At 33.9% G+C, this 22,649-nt stretch overlaps 1 protein-coding gene across 1 annotated transcript; it reads left to right on the top strand.

Annotated features, from left to right (window-relative positions):
* On the top strand, nucleotides 1-21,384 carry LOC148602962 (uncharacterized). The gene is made up of 6 exons (XM_088552355.1): nucleotides 1-279; nucleotides 12,516-12,685; nucleotides 13,970-14,107; nucleotides 14,562-14,633; nucleotides 18,210-18,422; nucleotides 19,053-21,384. The coding sequence occupies exons 1-6, from the start codon at nucleotides 158-160 to the stop codon at nucleotides 19,145-19,147; spliced, it is 810 nt and encodes a 269-aa protein (XP_088408481.1). The 5' UTR covers nucleotides 1-157; the 3' UTR covers nucleotides 19,148-21,384.
* Nucleotides 21,385-22,649: the final 1,265 nt, after the last annotated feature.

Raw genomic sequence — 22,649 nt, forward strand, 5'->3', positions numbered from 1 at the left:
ATATATACTCATGTTATAAAATTGATGGTGTATTTATATTTTTGTCATTTCTCCTACGTCCTCTAACCGATTTGGCAACGTTATGACATTTTAAATTCTGACGAATTGAATTCAGTTGTGGTCTAAAACACGTGCGTATTTGTAACCTTGTGAAGCTATGGAACTTCAGTTTTGTTTCTGGATTTTACTAACTTTAACGAGTTATGTTAGTGAAATTTGTTCTCAGAGAAATGAAGATATTCAAACAACTACAGCATCTCCTTCTTATACATTACAAAGGTAGGTTCACAGCGATTATAGTTATATTCGCTTTACATGGGCAGTTCGCGCGATTTTCTTGGATATATTGAACAATTTGTTCTCTTACCGGTAAGATCGATTAGATTAAATCTTATTGCCAAATTCGGCATATTGTACCATTTAACTTGTTTTAAGTGACTATAGAAAGACTATACAAAGATGGCGAATATACCAGTATATGATAAAGTAACACAATATTTCACTAATCTGGTAAGTACATTGGCAAACAAAAACAATTCGCTTTGTACATGTACATGAATTTATTTATTTTTTATGATTTAATACCCAAAAACAGATGTATTAATATATGATATAAAGCGAATGCAAACTACTGCTGACCTTGTACATTTACGCTATTTTAGTAGCAGTCTTTGTAAGAATCATGCAGTATGTGAAACACCCCAATAAAGGTAAACATCTGAATTTTTGTTATTAAATTGTTTTATAGATTTATATGATGAAATGCATAATAATTTATTCCAATCTGTCTGCTCTTAGGATTTCGGGATAAATTGAAAAGCACAAAATTAAAATAACAAAGTAGAAACTGGAATAACATAATTATATACATGTAATAATTGACTAGAATGCTTAAGTTCGTGGTAGGACGCGAACTTTTTATTACCAAGTTGGCATAGGACATCATTTTTTTTATTCATTTAGATAGCCATAGGGTTGTGTCTTTTGTTAAATCTCTTTTTTTGCACCGGTCCCTCAGAATTTAAGAGTCGGAAATATTACTCAATTCCATAAAATTAAATTAAATAGAAGAATTTTTTAAGACGTTTCGCTGTTTATAAGAACCACATTGTTTACCAGTGCCGACAATTCGACCCAAAGTCATTTAGGACCATGACAACCGATAATCCTTATGAATGCCGGACATTTCGGCCAATTGACATATCAGACCATGACAATTAGTACAATGCTTTAGGACATACATCATTACACGATTTACCATATTTGAAGGTTATAATTATAATATATCAAATAAGAGCTGACAAAAATTATCAAAGTTGTTTTTTATGAATGTTTCTTCGGGAGCGTTAAAAGGTTTCAACTTCATCATATTACTAAATTAAAGTGTCTTTTCTAATGTATAATCATAAATCAAATCATTTAAAATTTGAGAAATAAAAGACGTTTAAGTTCCAACTATTTGCTGCAGAATCTATTTTAAGGGTTTCAAAGGATCTTCAGACGATCTTTCATACGACCACAAAAAATTGTTGGCGTATAATTGTGTGGAGCTGTCGTCCGTGTCGACATCTTGGTTTTGTACGATACCCACGTGACGATAACTTAAGTATTAACTGTGAATCTTTTTTTTTTACAAGAAGTATAAAATAACAGAAGAAAGATTAGTTTTGATTTTTGTGTAAATGGTCTCAACCGTTTTAGAATTAGGGGCCAAAAGATGCTTAAACAAGCATTTCTTAGAATTTAACTGTATAACTCCAGTTAAATGATGTGCCACAATATGATATACCACTAAGGTCATACTTGGATGGATTTTCGGTGTTTAGACTTGAACCTCTTAAGAGTTGGAGCCAAATAACGGGACCAGATAAAAAAAAATAAAAAAAAACCACTTTCATGAATTAAGATGGGACCAGAAGTTGACAGAAAGTAAATGAATCTCTTTGAAATACACCGCAAGGCGTCATGCTCATGCCATCAAAGAATTTCTTAACTTTTTATTACCAAGTTGGCATAGGACATCATTTTTTTTTTATTCATTTAGATAGCCATAGGGTTGTAACTTTTATTAAATCTCTTTTTTTTTGCACCGGTCCCTCAGAATTTAAGAAACGGAAATATTACTCAATTCCATAAAAATAGCCATTGTACTCGCTGTAACAGAGACCAATATGCAAATCACTGCTCTGATTTACGCTTAAGGTTAAAATAAAACAAACTCTCAAGTTCTTAAAACAGTTTAGTTTACCACGTTAATAGCTTTGTTTGTACAGATCAATAAATTCAGACACTGCCAATGGTATAGATAATATAATGGATAGACCACCAACCCACCACCCCCCCAAAAAAAAAACACGCACACACACAAATAACCGATGTTTTTAATACGCCGTATTTTTACATATAACGTCAGTCCTTTTGATATATAGATCGGAGTTTTTTTTAACGCATACACTCATCTCCACATAAATCAACCAAAACCAGAACGATAAACTGCAAAGTGCCAATTTCATTTACAATATATATAATATACAATATATATTCTCAAAAGTGCAACAAATAAAATAAGACTGGTTTTGTGGTCTTAAAATGTTTCTGTGTAAGACATTAAAAGTGGATTTGTGTTATTTTTTGTTTTTTTACATGTTTCACCTACTGTCTGAGGTTTATAAAGACTGTTTCTTAAGGGTTGGTAAGCAGTTTGTGTAATGCGTAAAAAATAGCAAGACAAAAAATCAATTAACACAGCCGTGTATAATAATTAAAAGTGGAAATCACCTCTAATCTCGCTTCAGAGTTGTAAATCGTCGGGATGACTGACAATGATAGAACGATTATTTACAACTTGTGTCAGGGCGTAAAACGATTTCTGATAGTTCTAGGACAATTCCAGGTCAGAAGCTTTCAGAAAATTCTAGGACATTTCTAGTTCAGATTCTACAACATTTCTAGGTCAGAACTCTGTCTGACAATTATAGAATAATTCTTGGTCAGAACTCTTTCTGACAATCTGACAATCCCATGATAGTTCTTGATCTGAGCGATTTCTGACAATTCTAAAACAATTCTAGGTCAGACAAACCCTTATCAAGACGATTTGTATATTTTCAGTATGTTCACAATATTTTGTTGTAAATACATATAATTTTATAGCTTGTGTACCTCTCGACTAACTGTTCCATTATAATAATGGCATTTAACAATGACATTATTTCCTACAATGTTATACTCTGGCAATTCTTGAATCAAAATCGCTCCAGATCAGAACAAATTCTGACAAATCAATATTAGAACGGTTTCCTGTAATTTTAGATCAGACAGATCTCTGACCAGGATCAATTCTTATCCTTAAAGTTCTAGAATTACCAGGGCGGACAGATCTTTAGAAAGACCAATACTGATCCCATACATCTGTATTTGCTTTGAGCATCAGCTACAAATACAATTTATATGTTCCCGAAGGGAGCCTTCATGGTTGTATAATAAACTTGGTTCTATATACTTACGGCAAGAAAAAGCACCAATACCCGGTTTGTACCTTCATTTTCAGGAGCTGAAAAACAGCATCATGGCAGCTTCGTTTGCGTATACTTGTATGTATGCGATTGAGAACCAAACCAGCCTCGAAAAGTATTCGCTAGTTTCGATGATTTAATACAAATCGAATCATAGCTTTCCCAAGATAGGTTTGACCATAACAGCCTGTAGTATGGCGCCCAGATGTTTACGAAAATTACGTAATTAATATTTCCCATAATTCTTGGGTACTTAAAAAAAAACAAATTAAACGATACAAATCGAAACAGAATGATGCGAAACTAAATTAAATAAAAGAATTTTTAAGACGTTTCGCTGTTTATATGAACCACATTGTTTACCAGTGCCGACAATTCGACCCAAAGTCATTTAGGACCATGACAACCGATAATCCTTATGAATGCCGGACATTTCGGCCAATTGACATATCAGACCATGACAATTAGTATAATGCTTTAGGACATATATCATTACAAGATTTACCATATTTGAAGGTTATAATTATAATATATCAAATAAGAGCTGACAAAAATTATCAAAGTTGTTTTTTATGAATGTTTCTTCGGGAGCGTTAAAAGGTTTCAACTTCATCATATTACTAAATTAAAGCGTCTTTTCTAATGTATAATCATAAATCAAATCATTTAAAATTTGAGAAATAAAAGACGTTTAAGTTCCAACTATTTGCTGCAGAATCTATTTTAAGGGTTTCAAAGGATCTTCAGACGATCTTTCATACGACCACAAAAAATTGTTGGCGTATAATTGTGTGGAGCTGTCGTCCGTGTCGACATCTTGGTTTTGTACGATACCCACGTGACGATAACTTAAGTATTAACTGTGAATCTTTTTTTTACAAGAAGTATAAAATAACAGAAGAAAGATTAGTTTTGATTTTTGTGTAAGTGGTCTCAACCGTTTTAGAATTAGGGGCCAAAAGATGCTTAAACAAGCATTTCTTAGAATTTAACTGTATAACTCCAGTTAAATGATGTTTCACAATATGATATACCACTAAGGTCATACTTGGATGGATTTTCGGGGTTTAGACTTTGAACCTCTTAAGAGTTGGAGCCAAATAACGGGACCAGAAAAAAAAAATTAAAAAAAAACACTTTCATGAATTAAGATGGGACCAGAAATTGACAGAAAGTAAATGAATCTCTTTGAAATACACCGCAAGGCGTCATGCTCATGCCATCAAAGAATTTCGTAAACTTGGATTACTTTGGGGTGTGGCTTGAACCAATTGATGCTCAAAAGGACAAGAATCAATCAAAGTCATGATGGCTATATGATAACTTGACTAAAATGGGATGAATCTTGTTGAGGTTTAAGCACGAATTGCCAGACTTCGAAAGGAAGGTTGGGATTGATTTTAGAGGTTGCAACTGGAACCATTTACTAGGAATTTTTAGGACTAATTTTATTTTGCTGAAAGGTCGATATACATTCCACTAACTTATCAATATCATTACTTATATGAATTACGAATTGTCCGATACAAGCGTGGAGTTCCGATGCAAAATAAGGGAAAAATGAATAAATTTTTTTGTGGGAACAATATAACGTCTTGAGGGAACAGCACAGAATCATGAGTGAAACAAAATAATATATTGAGGGAACAAGGTAACTCCTGTGGGAACGACATACATGTAGATATTCAGAAAACAAATAATCATTTTAAGGGAACGACGTTAAATGTGTTTTGCATGGCCACGTTCTGCCACCGTAGTACATTATTCTAGTAATTTATGACATAAATATATTTATTCTGTCTTCTGATTGGTCTATAAACTACTTCGTGTCATTTTAAATCTTCACAGTTGTTCAAATTGGCTCAAATACAATTTATTTTTTCCGCTTGCACGGTTTCGCTAAAACTAGATCAATAGCGGTCATGCAGAATTCAGTATTGAAGACCATAATATATCCTCGTGAATCTTCTTCCTCATTGATGAATAGGCAGTAGTTATCATGTTTAAAACTCTGACATCAGATATACTGATAAAGAGAACATCTGGGCATAATCTTCGTGCATATTCGTTAAGGAGTTTTTACCGTTGTTTAGGACCATACACATGGGCGTGGGAAAAGCTACGGTTGGTACTGCTCCGAGCGTACCAATAATATTCACATGATTTTTTTTTCATTTATTACCTACACCTATGCCATCCACCTGTCTGTAACAAACCTTGTTATGTTTGTAACTTGTATCATTTTCTCTACAGGGAAACACTTTTTAATCCTTCTTGGTACATGTACTTAGTTAGGCCAATTGGTGGCTGATCCTTATACCGATCTTCACAAGTACATGTGCACTATACATTGCACTCTTAACAATACGAAAATTAGGCCAAACAAAAATATAGAACAAGATAGCTTTCAAGTGGTTTACTGATACCACACACAACGAATTTGATCATTACGTTACTTATGCAGGAAACAGTGATGTAATATATATATCTTTAGGGATCACTTATCATCTTATTTACTGTGGTGACATCCGAATGAATGTTTGAAAGCAGATCTATGATATTTCTGTAGTACAAGTACTGTCATTCTTAGGAGTCGGTTAACTCAACGAGTTAAATATAAAACTCTTTGGTTACTATAGTAATATTATTGCTGACGCTTGTATAGTGAAGTAGTCCATTTTACATTATATTCCCGACTTTGTCTCCGTCTTTTAAGATTTTAAGGAAAGGGGAACTTTCTACAAATTTGTTTTTCGACAGACTGGTTTACTGTCAAATTGGAGCAATAGACAGCAGTAGACTTCTACTTCAAATATTCAATTTATAAGAGCCGTGGTAAGTACTTGGATAACTTATTTCAAACCATTCAGGTACTTACCGAAGTAAAAGAAGTTTCAGTTTCCAAGGAAAATGTTTACTTTTTCCGTTTCCCTTATGAGACCGCCAAGCAGGTTGTCAGGTGTTTGTGGGTTACTTCCCTTTGAAAAAAAAACTTGCTAAAATGATCGTTCCGTAAATATTAAAAGGGAAGGATTATTGCATTGACCTTTTTCAGTTAGCCAGATTTTTTATATATAATTCTAGGACTAAAACACCGTTTTTGTTGTAATATTACTTATATTTAGAAATCGAAAGGTCACCATGGCATTAGGGGTTGACCATCTTTTCCTCAACCACCATAACAATATAAAAATGACTGCCAATGAGGTAGCCTAAGTTATCTACCAAAGATCAGGCGACGAACAATTAAACTTCTACAGGTTACCTTACGGTCTTTGGTGATGGGCAAAACCCACAGCGGTAAGAAGATACCTGATATTCAAACTTTTTGTAGCCCCGCACTCAAGTGTAATTAGCATTTTTTTTATAAGAACTATTCTCAAGGTTAAAAAAAACTTTTTTTAAAATTAAAATATTGTCAAATTATGATCGAAAAAAATCATAATCACAAACTTTGTCAGTAAACCAACCGTTTGCATGACTTATAATACATTGGTCTATCTATTGCATGAAAATAAGTATTATGCGCTTTTCAATATCAACGTAGATATGAAAGCTTTCCTTCATCCGATACTTAGTATTCCGGGTTTTACGATCGTCTATTTTGTTAGCCGACTAGCAATTTGTTAGTTCTCTTTATCTCAAACTTCGTGTACTCAGTCGGGCACCTTTTTATTTAAAGCCACCCAATACAATTGTATTTTATGGAACGCGGTTAACACAAATAATGCTACAACAAAAAAGATGTGTGATAAAGATCGAGTTGTTTATACTATTATGTGTAATTGACACTGTGTCAAAGTTTTTGTACTAAAAACTAACTTATTTAATTTTTAGAGCTGTATATAATAAAGCTAAATATTTCACTTAAGTCAATACATACAATGACATGTATAAATTCTCAAGCAAATACTATCTAATGCCTTTTAAATCATTTTCCCATTTGACAAATTTCATTTTTAGTGTAAAAGAGGAAATTTAGTTGACACATCGTATCTAAGTCTTATCTGGTATACATCAAAAGTAAACGCTAAGATTTCTATAATAGATAAATTTTGGTATAATTAGGCCAGGAAACTGCCAATACATGGTTATCTACGTCTGAAAGACGAAGTATCCAATAATGGAGATCTGTCTGATCCGAATTTAAAACGACAGTTTACAAATACTTTTAGATAAGAGCTTTTAAAAAGTTTGAATTTATGGTCTTTCCTTTGTCGACGCACGGGTAAGATTCGTGCTTTACAGCTCCGCTCATAGTAATACCTTGTATAATTTTCAAAGGTCAGGCAATCGAGTTGATTTCGAACAACTCATTCTCAGATATTTTTTTGGTTATACAAACTATAAGATTTTGTTCTAAGGAAGATAGATAAAAACCAGTTATTTAGCTACTGTACAAGGCATTTTATCAACAAAAACTTTTGAACTTCGCACTTTTCAAAAATGAACACTTTACATACAGGCTTTATGGTAAAACGAAAGTAGAATGCATCATAATATATATATATATATACCATCCCGCCGAGGCCGTGGCAATAAAAAGTGCTCACCTGCAACTTAAAGAAAAAGCTATTGTATAGCACAATTTTCTGACGCACTAAATTATATGGTACCTTTTATGAAACACATATGTCAGGCACGTGTATTAATCTTGAAGTTGGTGCTATATAATTTAAATGCTTATTTTATAATGCAGCTTGGTATTTTTAACAATTGCACCGCTATACAATGTTACAACCAGGTGTAAAAAACAAACAATTAAGGTCCCGTCCTAATCGACACCAATCACCGTTGAAACAGGTTTTGCTCTTTGTTTCAGTGTCAAATTTGTACATACTATATTTAGAGCCATGTTTTAATATGTACTTCCCATGAAATGTATTCATGTCACTGGAGTACGGTGTAACCCATACATGTAACTGTATATATTGTACAATAGCCTTTTTTCATATTTTCAAGTTTTTCAAAGGGACGTACAAGTAACCCACTAATACCAGACAGGTTGGCGGTCTCACTGGGGAAAGGAAGAACAGTAAACATTTTTGAAATTAATTATTCAAAAGTAACCATGTACTTACCATAGCTACAGTAAGTCAAATATTTGAATTTAAAGTCTACTTCTGTCCATTGCTCTAATCAGACAGTAAACCAGTCTCTCGGATTGGAAGGTTGCTTCCCTTTGCTCAAAATTATAAGATAACGAAGTCAAAGTCAGGAATATGAAAAAGGATATTGTAAATAGCGTACAAACAAGGCGTACCCATAAGTACAGTAAGTGCAAATGTAAACAAGGGAACCAAGATTCTAGTGGAAATCAAAAGAATGTAATCCAGGGACAAAGACCAGACTTGGAAAACAGGCAAACACAACAAAGAACATAAAGTAACCAAAATAACACATACAAAGCAAAAAAAGTAAATGAGCAACTCGGACACCACTAAAAACTGGGAGCATGGACCAGGTGCAACAGTATAGTAAGTGTCCTCTGCTTTTCTAGAAACACCAGCCGAGTTGCTCATAAAAGTCAAATCCGGGGTAGACGAAAGAGGAAAGGAAAACTATGACATGTTGAACGAATCAGTTTTCATGGTGCAAAAGAATACACCGAAATGATCCACGAGTTCGGGAAGACGACCATAAAATTTCTGTAGTGATGACTTCAATCTTGTAACAACACAACCCTGTGCCAGAAGCAAGTGTAGTCGACACACTGTTCTATTTTTCTTTTAAGACAGAAATCTTATTCACTGTCATGGGCAAGTATTTCACAGCAACATATCTTCTGTTTTCTACCATACGTAGCTTTACAATGTATTTGGGCATTAGCCTAAAGTTGTACAAAATGTCATTTTATTTGTCCTACGTAGATGCTTCGATCTGCACTGAGATTGAATATAATGTTAAAACCCCCTCCTCTTAACACAATATTCTGAATCCACCTTTCTACGTATGTATATAAGTAAATGCACTAGAAGGGAAACAAATTTTTAATTTTCTTTTTTTTTGCGGTGGACAGAAAACCGCGAAAGATAATTACCCACGAAATTGATTTTAATTTAATAAACACTTAGTCTATATAACGCTAAACATTTTTTTGAAACCGCAAATATTTGATATCCGTTAAATATGTTCACTTGACGAAAATTAGCAATTGCGAAAATTAATACGTTACTTCGAGTTTTTATATCGTAATTTCGACGTACAATGTCGTAATAACGTCTTATGTTTTTCAAGTGGCCATTACAGGCTTTTCTTAACTAAAAAAAATGAATAACTGACTAACATATGTAAAACAGACTTATACATAGAGCATTTCATATTTATAAAAATAACTGTATTCTTGCATATCTGTAAACATTTAAGTAGGCCTGTAAATAAACACAATTTGTTCACAACCCAGATTGAGTTCAAGGTCAAGTCATCATGGCCAAAGCATTGGTAAACAAAACATCAGTTGTTTGAACTGGCCATGACATTATCCCAAAGAGTAATGCTTTACAATGAAGAAGAAAAGATTATCTATAATCTTACATTGCAATCTGCCGTACGCACGTCCCGCCACTATGCAGTGTTTAAATTGATAAAACCTTGAAGCAGGAATTTTCGGGAGTTTTGAGACATGTGGTCGGAGGAACAGGCGGACAGATGCCGAGGCAGACGGAAAGGACGAGATTTACATAGCATGATGTGTATGAAATGACACTCAATTCGGCAAGTCTCGTTATCCTGGCCAAGTATACTGTTACTATAGGTTGGTACAACTGCGCTTTCAAGACACTTTATATTTGTTTTGCGAACAAACAGACGACGAGACAGACGGCCAGACAGGAGACAGTCGTATTCCATAATACATCTGCGGAAAGTATTTTAGCACAATGCATTTCGAAACGTCTCATAAACGTGTCTCCCTGTTGTTATTTGACTTTTTAGTTTGTTTTGAAGGAAAGTCATTGTTCTGTTACTGTGGATTGTATTACTATAGTTGTTGAGGCCTTTCGTGTTTTCACTTATTGAAGACTTTTCGGCGATCTCTGCAAGAATTTACTATTTTATAGGGGTTACACGAACTTCAAGGTGCATTTGTTGCGCTCCACCATACCTGTTCCTTTCCTATCGTTATCTTGTTCAAGTATACACGACTGGAGATGTACGCAGGTTTAAATATATCTACAACTGCACTTTCAAGGACATTGTTTGTTTCACGTTGAGAATATGCTTTACTTAAAAAGAAATGGCAGTATAGTTAAGATAAGATCTACTATATTAGCCTACAATAGTACAGTCAAGCTGTATTGATATTAGACTTTCGATGCTTTAGTTCGACATTGTATGCAATCATCAATGTTTAAAGAACAGATTTGGCTAAGAAACCACCCGGAACACATTGAAATAATACATTTGTATTAAGAAGCACCTTTAGCATTTTTTCTTTATTTTTTGAAAACGTAATTTTAAGTTAAACAGGACGTCTAATTAAATGTACGGAAAGTCCACGCTTGATGCGGATAAATTGTTTTTTGTCAAAATATAATTGTAAACAAGATGCCGTATAGACGGAAACACACGGTAAAGGAAAGAAGTTGTCGTTGACAAATAATTATATGCAAATGGATGACCTCGTGTCATAATTGAACTTTCAGCTCCAACCTCGTTTGAAAACTTTTAAAATTCATGCTGATCTGTGCTCCTCTTTATGATGTCTTGTTTTCTTTGTTATTTGTTCTGTTTTGGTTTGGTTTGCTTTGGGTTTTTTTCAACTTTTAGATTCCTCAATAACTTGATAAATGATTTTTCAAACCTAAACATCTCATGTTATCGTAGACTTGCATATTTTATAACGCTGCCTTTAGGTAGAGCTATATCCAGTTTTGGAGGATAATTATTATGTAAATAACCCAAATAGACGAACTCTGTACATTCATTTATTATTTATTGTTATTTATCAGGTGCTTCTTAAGCTCGATGCATCTGTTTCATGCCATCGATAACAACACTACAACCGCATTTAGTTGAAATTATGATAAAATGTACAGAACACGTGCTTTATCTAGACAATTATAGTGTCTTGACTTCACATAAAAGGAATAAAAAGATGAGGCACAGAAACGGGATAACTGCCAATCTCCGACGGACGTGATATTGAAAACTATCATACAGTAAGATCAAAGGGATTTTTAAACAAAATAGCGATACATCATTTATCGAACTTTGCAATATATGTGATTGATATTTTTGTATTTATTCAGTAAACTACCTTAGTCCATTCATTTAAAAACAGTGGTACTACATCATTGTAGAGATCAAACCCTGCAAAGTCGAATCCAGGAATTCTAAAAAGAAACTTATCCAAAACTTATAAACGTGGAGATTCCAGACTGTAATTTGCTATTTTTTGCCAAATAAGCAAAAAAAAAAATCCCCTCAAAAAACACCGGAGTCTGATCTGCAACTGAATTACAATAATAATTATGCCTGAACGCATACATGACTTTAGTTAGGAAATAAATGTATTGGATTTAAAAAATTGTTGTCGTGTCATGATTAACCCTGATAATACTTGCTCAATTGATGCTCAATTTCTGCCAATAAATCCACGATTGATGCCATTCATTTGTTAAATGATATACAGTTGGTGTATCTGTAATAAAATAAAAGTGTCGAGTGCGTCTGTGCAAATTATCAGTTAAAATTCCTTTAAAATAACGGTTATTGGTTTAATATAAGGCCACGACATCGGCAAATATGATACACACGATAACACTTGCATGAAGTGCATGATTAATAATGTTACGGGGAAATATGAAGTTATCCAATATTTGCACAGTCGGTACTACTCGGCTATTTCTCCTACAATTTTACTAGAAATACTGAGTAGTTCCGGTCTGAGATCAGATCACTTCCTCTCTGACTTAAATCAGACCCAGTGGTTCTAAAGTTACCTACCAAATTTGATTTTATTTTTTACCGATCTCACGATATTTCCTCTTGAATTTTCAGGATTAAAAGTCAACGTTTATCCATGCTACGAAGCTATGTTTTAGAGAGTCTAGGATTTGCCTCGCCCCCTCAAATAACCGCTAACCTGAGTCGACAGGAAGCGCTGGCTCGAGTACTTACTCAATATCAAAATAGAAAGATTGAAGAAAGCCGATGTTATCTGCCGTCTTGTAAGTTAAGTGAACAGCTGCATTAAAACCTACGATTATGTACTATAATACATCATTCTACACAATGTATAAAACTGAAAACATCGACAATGGTACATATATAGTAAGAGATGATACAATATGCAGATATACATACTTGCCAGCATATAAATTATGAAAACTCTGATAAAATCGGCAAGGGGTCTGGGGACCGCTCAATGTGACAGATCCCCAGTTGGACCAGGGCGAAGCCCCCCGACCGAAAACGAAATTAAGGAATTTGAAGAACATTTGATGATTTTTCCAAAGAGAAAATTGGATCTGGGCAACTATTTTTTTTGTTAGGTAGCCTCTTATTTGAAAATTGGAGGTGAAATTCTTTTCCCAGACAATTTCTGAAAATCCTAAGAATATTTTTCTCAAACCTGAACCCTGAAAGAGGGCCAAATTCTTAAGGTCGATCAGGATGAAACCCTGAGCGTTGGTATGTATGGCAGTAAAGCGCCGAACATATCTGCTTGTGCCGTATTTTTTACGTTCACAAAGTCCTCTCTATATACGAATCTGTATTTTGGAGAAACCCATACACTTATTTCCCTCTTAAGGAGGTAGACCTATAGTAAGGAACATAACTCTTTAAATCAATTGAAACAGAATGAAATCAGTCCAAGTTACTCTGATGCTTACATGATTATAATGCAATATGTCGAATACATAAATATTGGAAAAGGCCAACTGAATGTACAATCCATATATATATATATATATATATATATTTACCCCTTTCCTACCCCAATGTTCCGTATATTCTTGATGTCCCATCCCATTCCCAATAGACCCATTCATGTTAACTGAGCATGCAAAGCATAAAAACTGTATACTTCCGTGAGGTAGAGGTAGAACAGAGAATTTTCTTTCCGGAAGTGACAGTTGAGTAATGTTACAATGCAATCGGAACTGCTCGGCCACTTTCGCTACACTAAATAGTAACCTAGGATGCAGAAAGGAGAATTTCTTCTTGAAAAATTTGCCACTCAAAGAAGTTCTATTCAACAGGTGGCACTAAAAATTTTGTTAGATATCACAAGAAATAGAGAACAATAACTTAGTTTAGAAATTCTGGCGCGAAGCGAGGAGCTAAGAAAAAAAGTAATGGTAAATATTTCAACCGTAAAATTACAATTTTAGAATCGGATCGGTCAAAATTCCGGACAGATTCTTCCGCCTAGTGCCTCCGAGGTTTTTCTTCGGTGTAACTAGAAAGTCTGAGACGTTCCGATTGGTTACAATGATCTTTCATTTCAGGTTCACTGCCGAATAGAATCAACCAAACCTTGTGGACAGAATCTAACAACTATGAACAAAATATGTATTTTGACATCATAAGCAACGAAGAGACGGTCGTTAACGCTACGTTAAAACTCCGAGTTCTCCCAAATACAGGTATCTTAAATTACATGTTTTGTCCATGGAATCCGCTCAAATCAAATTGCTATTCTTTACCACACCTTTTATAGATAATAACTGCGTATCTTGAAATAGAAACAATGTACGGATCAGGCGAGGATCAGAGGACTGGCGTGCTGGGCGTACGCCCCCCCTTAAATCGGTAAGAAAAAAAATGTTTGTATGAAATCTTAATTTTTCACCACAACTTTCACCCCATAATATTTTTTGCCTTGCTTTGCGCGGCATTTAATTCAATTAATCCCCCCACGTACAAACTCAAATCCTGGATCCGCCCCTGTGGTTGATGCTTAGATGCATTAGAATTGGTGTAAAACGCAAGATTTTGCCGGTGGTTTATTTAAATATACAGTGGATATGTATTAGAACAAAAATTGTAACTACAAATAAGCCATTCGTACTAAACATGAATAGAAACATTTTATTCTAGATATACAACGGACGGAACCAACACGGCTAGCTGTCATGCTGTATCAATACACAAAACCCCTAAGACGAAGACGTAAGTATCAACAAAAAACAGAAGTATTACTACGCAAAACCACTCAAAAGGGAAACGCAAATGTTAGTACACAAAACCGTCAAATGGGGAGCGTACAAACGTATAAATTCAATCTAGTTACACAAACATGTAAAACACTCTAAATCACCCAAGCGGAAAAGGTCATCACCACTCTGTAGAACCATTCAAACAGAAATTTAAACAAGTATCACATATTTGAAATGATAGGATGTTTTTCCCTTATTAATGCCGGAAGTTGCAAGCCGATATCAGCCCCTGGCTGATAAATGGTTATTGGTCCGTCGTCAACGGCAATCTGATCGAAATCGGCTCGATGTCAATGGTAACGTCACTGGTAAAAAGTATAACGCTTAATTTGATTAAAGGAAATAAATAATTTGATAATAGGCTTTGCTTGTGTAGGACGGAGGTATTTGTACTCGAATAACATTTGACTTTAGTTGATAATATACTGCTATCTTTTTATATTGCCGATGTCCCGACCAAGGGGAATATGCGAGACTTCTTATAACATACGTTGTGCGTCTGCGTTAAAATCAATCACTTCGTAACTGCATACATCATTTCCAAAATACGTCAATTTCAACTGCAACAGAACGAGTATAAAGTATTCGCGATGACGCTCAGGGATGGGGCTCGATTTCATAAAAAAAATCCTTTAATTGAGATTTTCCCTAAATCCTTCCTCAACTCGAATTTCGACCAATTTGAAATTGAAAATTTGAGGAAAATCTCAATTTGATATTCTTTATGAAACCGGGCCAAGAGTTTGTAAATGAAAAAAAATATTTACATTCAAATATGACTTGATTCAAATATGTGATTTCAAAATAATAATATTGCATTTTTTTTTATATCGCCCCTTGCATCATTGACAAGCTTTTTCCCATATTATGATATGAACCCTCGTGTCGAAATATGACCCGATATGGAATATGCAATGTTACACTCTATAAGATCATTGAACAGAAATCGAAAATATCACTACAAAGTCACTACCAAAATAAAAAAAAATATATATATTAATACTTCAAGTCCTTCTTCATTAGTATACTACTAGTATTTTATTCCGAACGTTGCTGTCTTTACCAATGACGTTACCATTGACGACGGGTTAATATCGATATCGTTGCCGGAGGCGACGGGCCTATAAACAGTCATCAGTCCTTGGCTGATATCGCCTTGAAATTTCCGGCGTTATCAAGGTTACAGACCACCAATTCAACCAATGAGCATTTGGAACGTACGCAAAAATAGTCCTACGCAGAAATTACCCCTGTTCCTCATAGTGCTGTGAAAAAAGTTCTCATCTTATTTAAAAAATTTAAACAGTTTCTGAAAGGAAAAACATTTCTGTACATTTTATAGGTGCATTTTGCTTCTTGTGATGTGAAGCCTAATCTCCATAATGATTTTTAAATATACCCCTATCTTGTGAAAACACTGGGATTTCCCATGCTATTTATAGACCCTTCACTTCCGGTGACCAGTACTGCACTGCAAGTCTGCTAACCCCACATGCCATTCTGAGGATTGTGAGCTGACATATGTAGAATCATGCTGATATATAGTCCTCTGCAGGTTAAAGTTAAGGTAAAGTCCAGAGAAGCCATTGAATATTGTGAAATTAGCATAGAAGCCTATGGAAAGTGGAATTAGTGGTTTTTAGCCTTAAGAAGAAGCCATGGCAAAATGAAAAGTTTTTTGAAATAGCTTTAAACTACTTGAAGATCTTATTAACTTTGCCATGAGAGGAATACACTACAAAAATCCTTCAAAATATGCATTTTTTTAAGTTATAGGTCCAAATTATTGAAAATTGGTCTTTTTGGCTGATTTTTATGTCCTATCTTGTAAAGAGTGTAGAAAATTTAGTAAAAATATCAAATATTAAACTTTGAGGGCTATATTCACCTAAATATGGTGGTAATAAGCACTTGAAATCAAGTTTTGTGTAGATTTGAGCAAAAATTAGGTTAGAAATGAGGAAAAACTCACTTTCATTACTGCGGTTAAGGCCATATCAGCATTCCCCTATGGCAACATGGAAAATCCATTATTGAGTACTTTTTTTGCTTTAGGTGCCCTTTACTGGTCATGTTTTAATGTGAAAACACTGTATTTACAAATTTAAAGCCAAATATATCACCTTTTGTGAAAATTTAAAGATTTAGGATTTTTGACATGTGATCAAGAAAAAGGGGGAGGCATGTCAGAAATAATTTTTTAAAAATAGACCAATTTCTCAGAAAATGATTACTTTTAAAACTATTTCTTCATTAATATTGTTAAAAAACAAGTTGTGATTGATATTTTTTATTTGAAAAGTCAGAAAAAGTTCTTTGCAAATATTTAATGCATTTAAGTATGGTAGAATATTGTCACTTTTTTGCTCGCACAACTTGGTTACCCTATATTTAAAAATCAAATATTTAAAAAAGTGCTTGTCACATTTCACTGAAACTTTGCAAATGCATTCAGTATGTGTGTAGGAAGATACCTGTATAGTTATTTATTTTTTCTAAGACAAAAAGTGACTCTTTAGGTTACAGACCACCAATTCAACCAATGAGCATTTGGAACGTACGCAAAAATAGTCCTACGCAGAAATTACCCCTGTTCCTCATAGTGCTGTGAAAAAAGTTCTCATCTTATTTAAAAAATTTAAACAGTTTCTGAAAGGAAAAACATTTCTGTACATTTTATAGGTGCATTTTGCTTCTTGTGATGTGAAGCCTAATCTCCATAATGATTTTTAAATATACCCCTATCTTGTGAAAACACTGGGATTTCCCATGCTATTTATAGACCCTTCACTTCCGGTGACCAGTACTGCACTGCAAGTCTGCTAACCCCACATGCCATTCTGAGGATTGTGAGCTGACATATGTAGAATCATGCTGATATATAGTCCTCTGCAGGTTAAAGTTAAGGTAAAGTCCAGAGAAGCCATTGAATATTGTGAAATTAGCATAGAAGCCTATGGAAAGTGGAATTAGTGGTTTTTAGCCTCAACGGGGTAAAAACGTCCATATCACTTCAAAATATGTGATAACATATTAGCATACAATCTTTCTTTATCATCGTAATTCTGCATCATTTTGACCGAGTTCTGAATGTCAGTCTCTTTCCGAGGCTTGAAAGTTTGTCTCATCTGTCAATACCACTTCACTTGATGCAGAAAGAATGAATATTCTTGAATTGTTTGCCGGAAATGTAGCGATCCGCAGACGGAAATAATTCGATTCATCACGATCAGGCGGCAGCAATCATTTAATCAAGATAAAATTAGTCAAGAAAAGCAACTTTTCAATGAATGTTTTAGCAAACAAACAGATGAGTATAAAAAAGTATAAACAAAATTCAACCATTTCATATAAAAATCGGGCAGGTTTCTGTACAGATAATATCGCATAGTGCAAACGAGGATTTCCTTTCGTTTATCAACACCAAATGCTTCCGATTATAAATCTATCAGGTAGAGAAAGGATCGATTACTATGGGTATAGAATGAGATTTTATAACGATGTTTTCAAGACATTTATTTCATTTCAGGAAGGAGTCGCACACGTATGAACCGTTTGATATCTGCTAATGCAGTTACTTGGTCCAGATTCTCATCATGGGCAACTTTTGATGCAACAGAGGCTGTTAGAGATTGGGCAACAGACGACCGTAAGAATAACGGGCTTAAAATTAAAATACAAGAATCTTTTGGAGTTAACATAGGATCATTGTTCAGTCAGCCAGACTGTACAGCGCACGTAGGTGAGCATCATTTAACCGGAAAAGGATCTACCCCCCATTTCTTTTCACGCCCTTTAGGACGTATATCGGAAATGACGAATGTAGTTAGGAAGTAATTGTTTGAACTTTAACGCAGACACAAAATGTGTGTGTTCTGGGAAGTCCTCAATTATTCGCGTGAAAGCCCCCAGTTAAAAGTCTTATGTTCCTACAAGTTATGTTTTTTGTAGATCATAGAACGTCAGTCGGAACCCATTGTTATGTTAACATGGTGTCACATTGATTGACTGAAAGCCTTTAATTTCAAGTATGAGTGTCGAAAATGCATTTCCAACAAATTTTATTGCCATTTTTTCATGTTCTTCTTCACGCCCATTCTTGGTCAATGTGTTATTTTGTAAAAATTTGTGCTACAGATTTCGATAAAAACACTGGACTTTTGACTAGTTTATGAATGGAAGATTGAAATGAAAATAAACACAATTTTTTATATGACTTGTTGCTACTGAATCACTGACACTGGTGGTTGTTATTTAAAGTAAGACAACTCTATTATTTCAATCACATAATCGGTAAAACAATCATCCAATATCAGTAATATAATTTCTCAGTTTCGACGTATAAATTTTACGATTGCAGCTTTTTTTGTAGATGTTGATTGTAGAGTATCAGAAACTCCTTTTCGTTTCCGACGTTCCCATAATGCCATTTTGGAAGTTGTGACGGAGAGAGCCATGTTCGGATGAAAATACATCAGGATCTTTAGAACGTCTTCTTGTGCAAAATTCACAAGACTAACTCGTTGTCCTTCCGAATACTAATGTGAACAATTTGGTGGAAATAAGTCCTTTTTGTGTTTCTATCTTATCCAAAAAGTAATTCTTATGAGACATTTGTTGTAATGTGGAATTTAATTGGACAACATCGTACATTTCAGTGCTAATTGTCTTAATTTTTTTACGCATGCGCATATTTATTAACAAAGGTAACCGTAATTGGTCATCGCCTGTTAACTCGAACAATTTGCCACCGTGAAATCTACGATTGACGCCCACAAATCTCTAAATACAGTACAGAGTGAGTTTTTCTTCTAAATATCGCAAGGAGCTGAGCAATGTGCGTTAATTTACATTTTTCAAGGTAATCTGAACAATTGAAGAACTTTTTATTAACCGTACTATTTTTTACGATTCAGGTGAACATATTCGAAGGTATTTATTTTTGGGATTTTGAAAAACGATTAGCGTTTTATATATTTTCTTTCTTTTAAAACATCGCGGGTACTATTTGCTTTTGTCGATTGCAAAGATAGCGAACATAACTACACAACAAAAATATTCGTTTATAGTATGTTCTCATTTCTTGGTTAAATGCATGTAATGTTGAACAAAATGGGGTTGTTTTCTTAATCTTAGTACGATGTATTGGTGGGTGTGCAGAAACCACCAAACTTTTCAATAAAAAAAACCATTCTAGGGTTCTTAGTTTATAGTTGCATATCAGCAGTTGTAACTTAGTAACAAAATAACATGTAATAAAACAGACACATACAAAGAAAGACAACTCCATCTTATTCTCAAATTTTAAATACAATCAATATCAAAAGCGAACTCAAAATAAGCAAACTCAAAGCAACTAACTTAAAATGCATACAAAATTAAGTAGTACTCCACCTAAGAATCATGCAAAATATGATTTATGGTTGGAAAGCCAACATATTTTTTATTTTTGATATTTTGTTTAAATTGTTATAGTAAACAGAAATTGACATGTAGTTTTTCATACAACCCGTGCTCTTAGAAGATTAGTCCGAATTTCCTCTGACCCTGCAACCCTCCTCTTTTTTATTTGGATATTGATATGTCGGGTTGGGGTCAGAACGATGTGCCATACAAAAAGTTGGAGATTTAGCGGTACCGCGGAGTATCGCCCTTCATCCGCTTGTAACGACTTTCAAGTTGAAATTGTGCATGTCACACCTGCCTAGTTCGATTCCGGAATCATTTTCCTGTATGCTGATACCAATTTTGCTACAAAAATTACATTTATCATTAAAGTTTCAATAATTTTCCACGAGAGACCCTGTTTTGTTGACATTTTGAACCGTAATAGAGAGTAGGGGGAGCTTGTTACCTTTGGAACGGAACGGAGCAGAAACGATTTTTAAAACCGGAATCTAACAGAATATTTCAAAATTCCGCTGAAAAATTACGTGCCCGCTACCCTTCCGTTCCAAAAGTAACAAACTCTCTATTACGGTTCAAAATGTCAACAAAACAGGGTCTCTCGTGGAAAATTATCGAAACTGGAAAGACTGCCTACATGCTCATAATCTGTACAAACTAAAATATTACAATTATTAGCCCAGGTGAAATTATCAAAAGATAAGTTACTATCAAGTGGACATAAACATAAATGGAATCCAAATACTTTAGGAACATATAAATTTATCTAAATCAACCATGTCTTCCCGCTCACAAAATCCAAGTCCAATAAGTACCCACAAACCCAAACCAAAATCAAAGTACTGAAGCCCAGTTAATTAAAAACGGAAACTCATGTCATACAGTCCAGGTAACCGTCATATAATAAATCACGGAAATCAACACAAATAGAACAAATATCATAAAAATAACTTATACTACAGATGGAGTAAGTAAAATAAAAAAAATAACTTCAAGTTGTTCTATGCAATTGATATTATTTTATTCAATTTACACGTGTTTGTGCATATGAAATCTGTTGTATGCAAATGACACATGAGTTGTACATTTGACATTTTGACATGTGTTTTATGCAATTGACATATGTTTATCTGTTTGACATGTATTGTGTGTAATTGGCATGTGTTTTATGCATTTGACATTTTATGTAAATATACTGCACTACTTTTCATTTAATAAGTTACATGTACATATATTTAGAAAAAAATATCTTATTGTATCTGTCAAATATTACCTCGAAATAAAGTCATGAACCTTAATTTTGAATTTCTCTTTGAAGTACAAATTCTTGTAACAATCACAAATGATATTAAGCAGGTCAAATAGCCCACCAGAATAATGGTATATTTTCATTCAAGGGAGACCCAGTGTTTCTTTTTGAAAGACCGCTACTTAAAATACACATCAATGGATAATTTTAGAATTGTTTATTTGAATGCTAGAAGGTTGCAGTTTTTATTTTGGAAAAAAAAATCATAACAGTGCATTTAATATGTGAAATTCTCACCTTTATACAACACGTGTATGACAGCAATCTTAATTTCAATGAAGGTACATTTTTGTAGTTTTTCAAGTGGTTTTCATGGATCTTCAATAAAGGTACATTTTTGTAATTTTTTCCATGTGGTTTTCGTGAATCTTCAATAAAGGTATATGCATTTTGAACTTTTTTCAACTGGTTTTCATAGACCTTCAATAAAGGTACATTTTTGTACTTTTTTCAAGTGGTTTTCGCGGATTTTCAATAAAGGTACATTTTTGTATTTTTTTTCAAGTGGTTTTCGTGAATCTTCAATACCAAATAAACAAATCCACAACGTCAAAACATCAACTGAAACTCGAATGTTGCAAACTTAATTTAAAGTATCTTTTAAGGTTGGTACACGGTTGTATTCTATAATAATATTGCATTTCTTTGCAAAATATTAGGAAGAACCGTTCTAAAGAAGACAAAGAATTACTTTCACATATATTTTTTTACATATCTATAATTAGTAGTCTATGTAAGAATAAATAAATCATATAATTTCTGTAATATGTGATACACATTTTGATTTTTTCAGTTGTTTTTATGGATCTTTATGTTGAAATATACAATTATTCATTGCAATCTGTCTTGTTTTATGAGAGAGTAATCAAGGGAACCAAGAGACTAGCGGAAATCAAAAGAATGTAATACAGGTACAAAGACCAGACATGGAAAACAGACAAATGCAACAAAGAACATAACATGACTGAAATAATACATACAAAGTAACAAAAGTAAATGAGTAATTCGGACTCTACTAAAACTAGGAGTATGCACCAGGTATACCGGTAGGGTAAGCGTCCTCTGCTTTTCTAGAAACCCAGCCAAGTTGATCATTCAAATCGAAACTCCTTGTATTGACATAAATTCAGATTACTTAAAATGCATACAAAATATCCAATAACAACAGAACAAAAAGTTCAAGAAAAGAAAAAAAAACCTCATTTTTTCTATTATAATTCATGACAAAGTGCTGAATGAAACATTTGTGATTAA

This window comes from Perna viridis, chromosome 11, assembly GCF_037379345.1.
Source record: "Perna viridis isolate PV_CMFRI_1.1 ecotype Kerala chromosome 11, ASM3737934v1, whole genome shotgun sequence".
NCBI classification, from domain to species: domain Eukaryota; kingdom Metazoa; phylum Mollusca; class Bivalvia; order Mytilida; family Mytilidae; genus Perna; species Perna viridis.

Excerpts from the sequence above, each read along its gene's own strand:
- LOC148602962 (XM_088552355.1), top strand. The coding sequence starts at position 158 with ATGGAACTTCAGTTTTGTTTCTGGATTTTACTAACTTTAACGAGTTAT. Across the intron at positions 14,634-18,209 it reads AAAACCCCTAAGACGAAGAC|GAAGGAGTCGCACACGTATG; the intron begins GTAAGTATCAAC and ends ATTTCATTTCAG. Across the intron at positions 18,423-19,052 it reads AGACTGTACAGCGCACGTAG|ATGTTGATTGTAGAGTATCA; the intron begins GTGAGCATCATT and ends CTTTTTTTGTAG.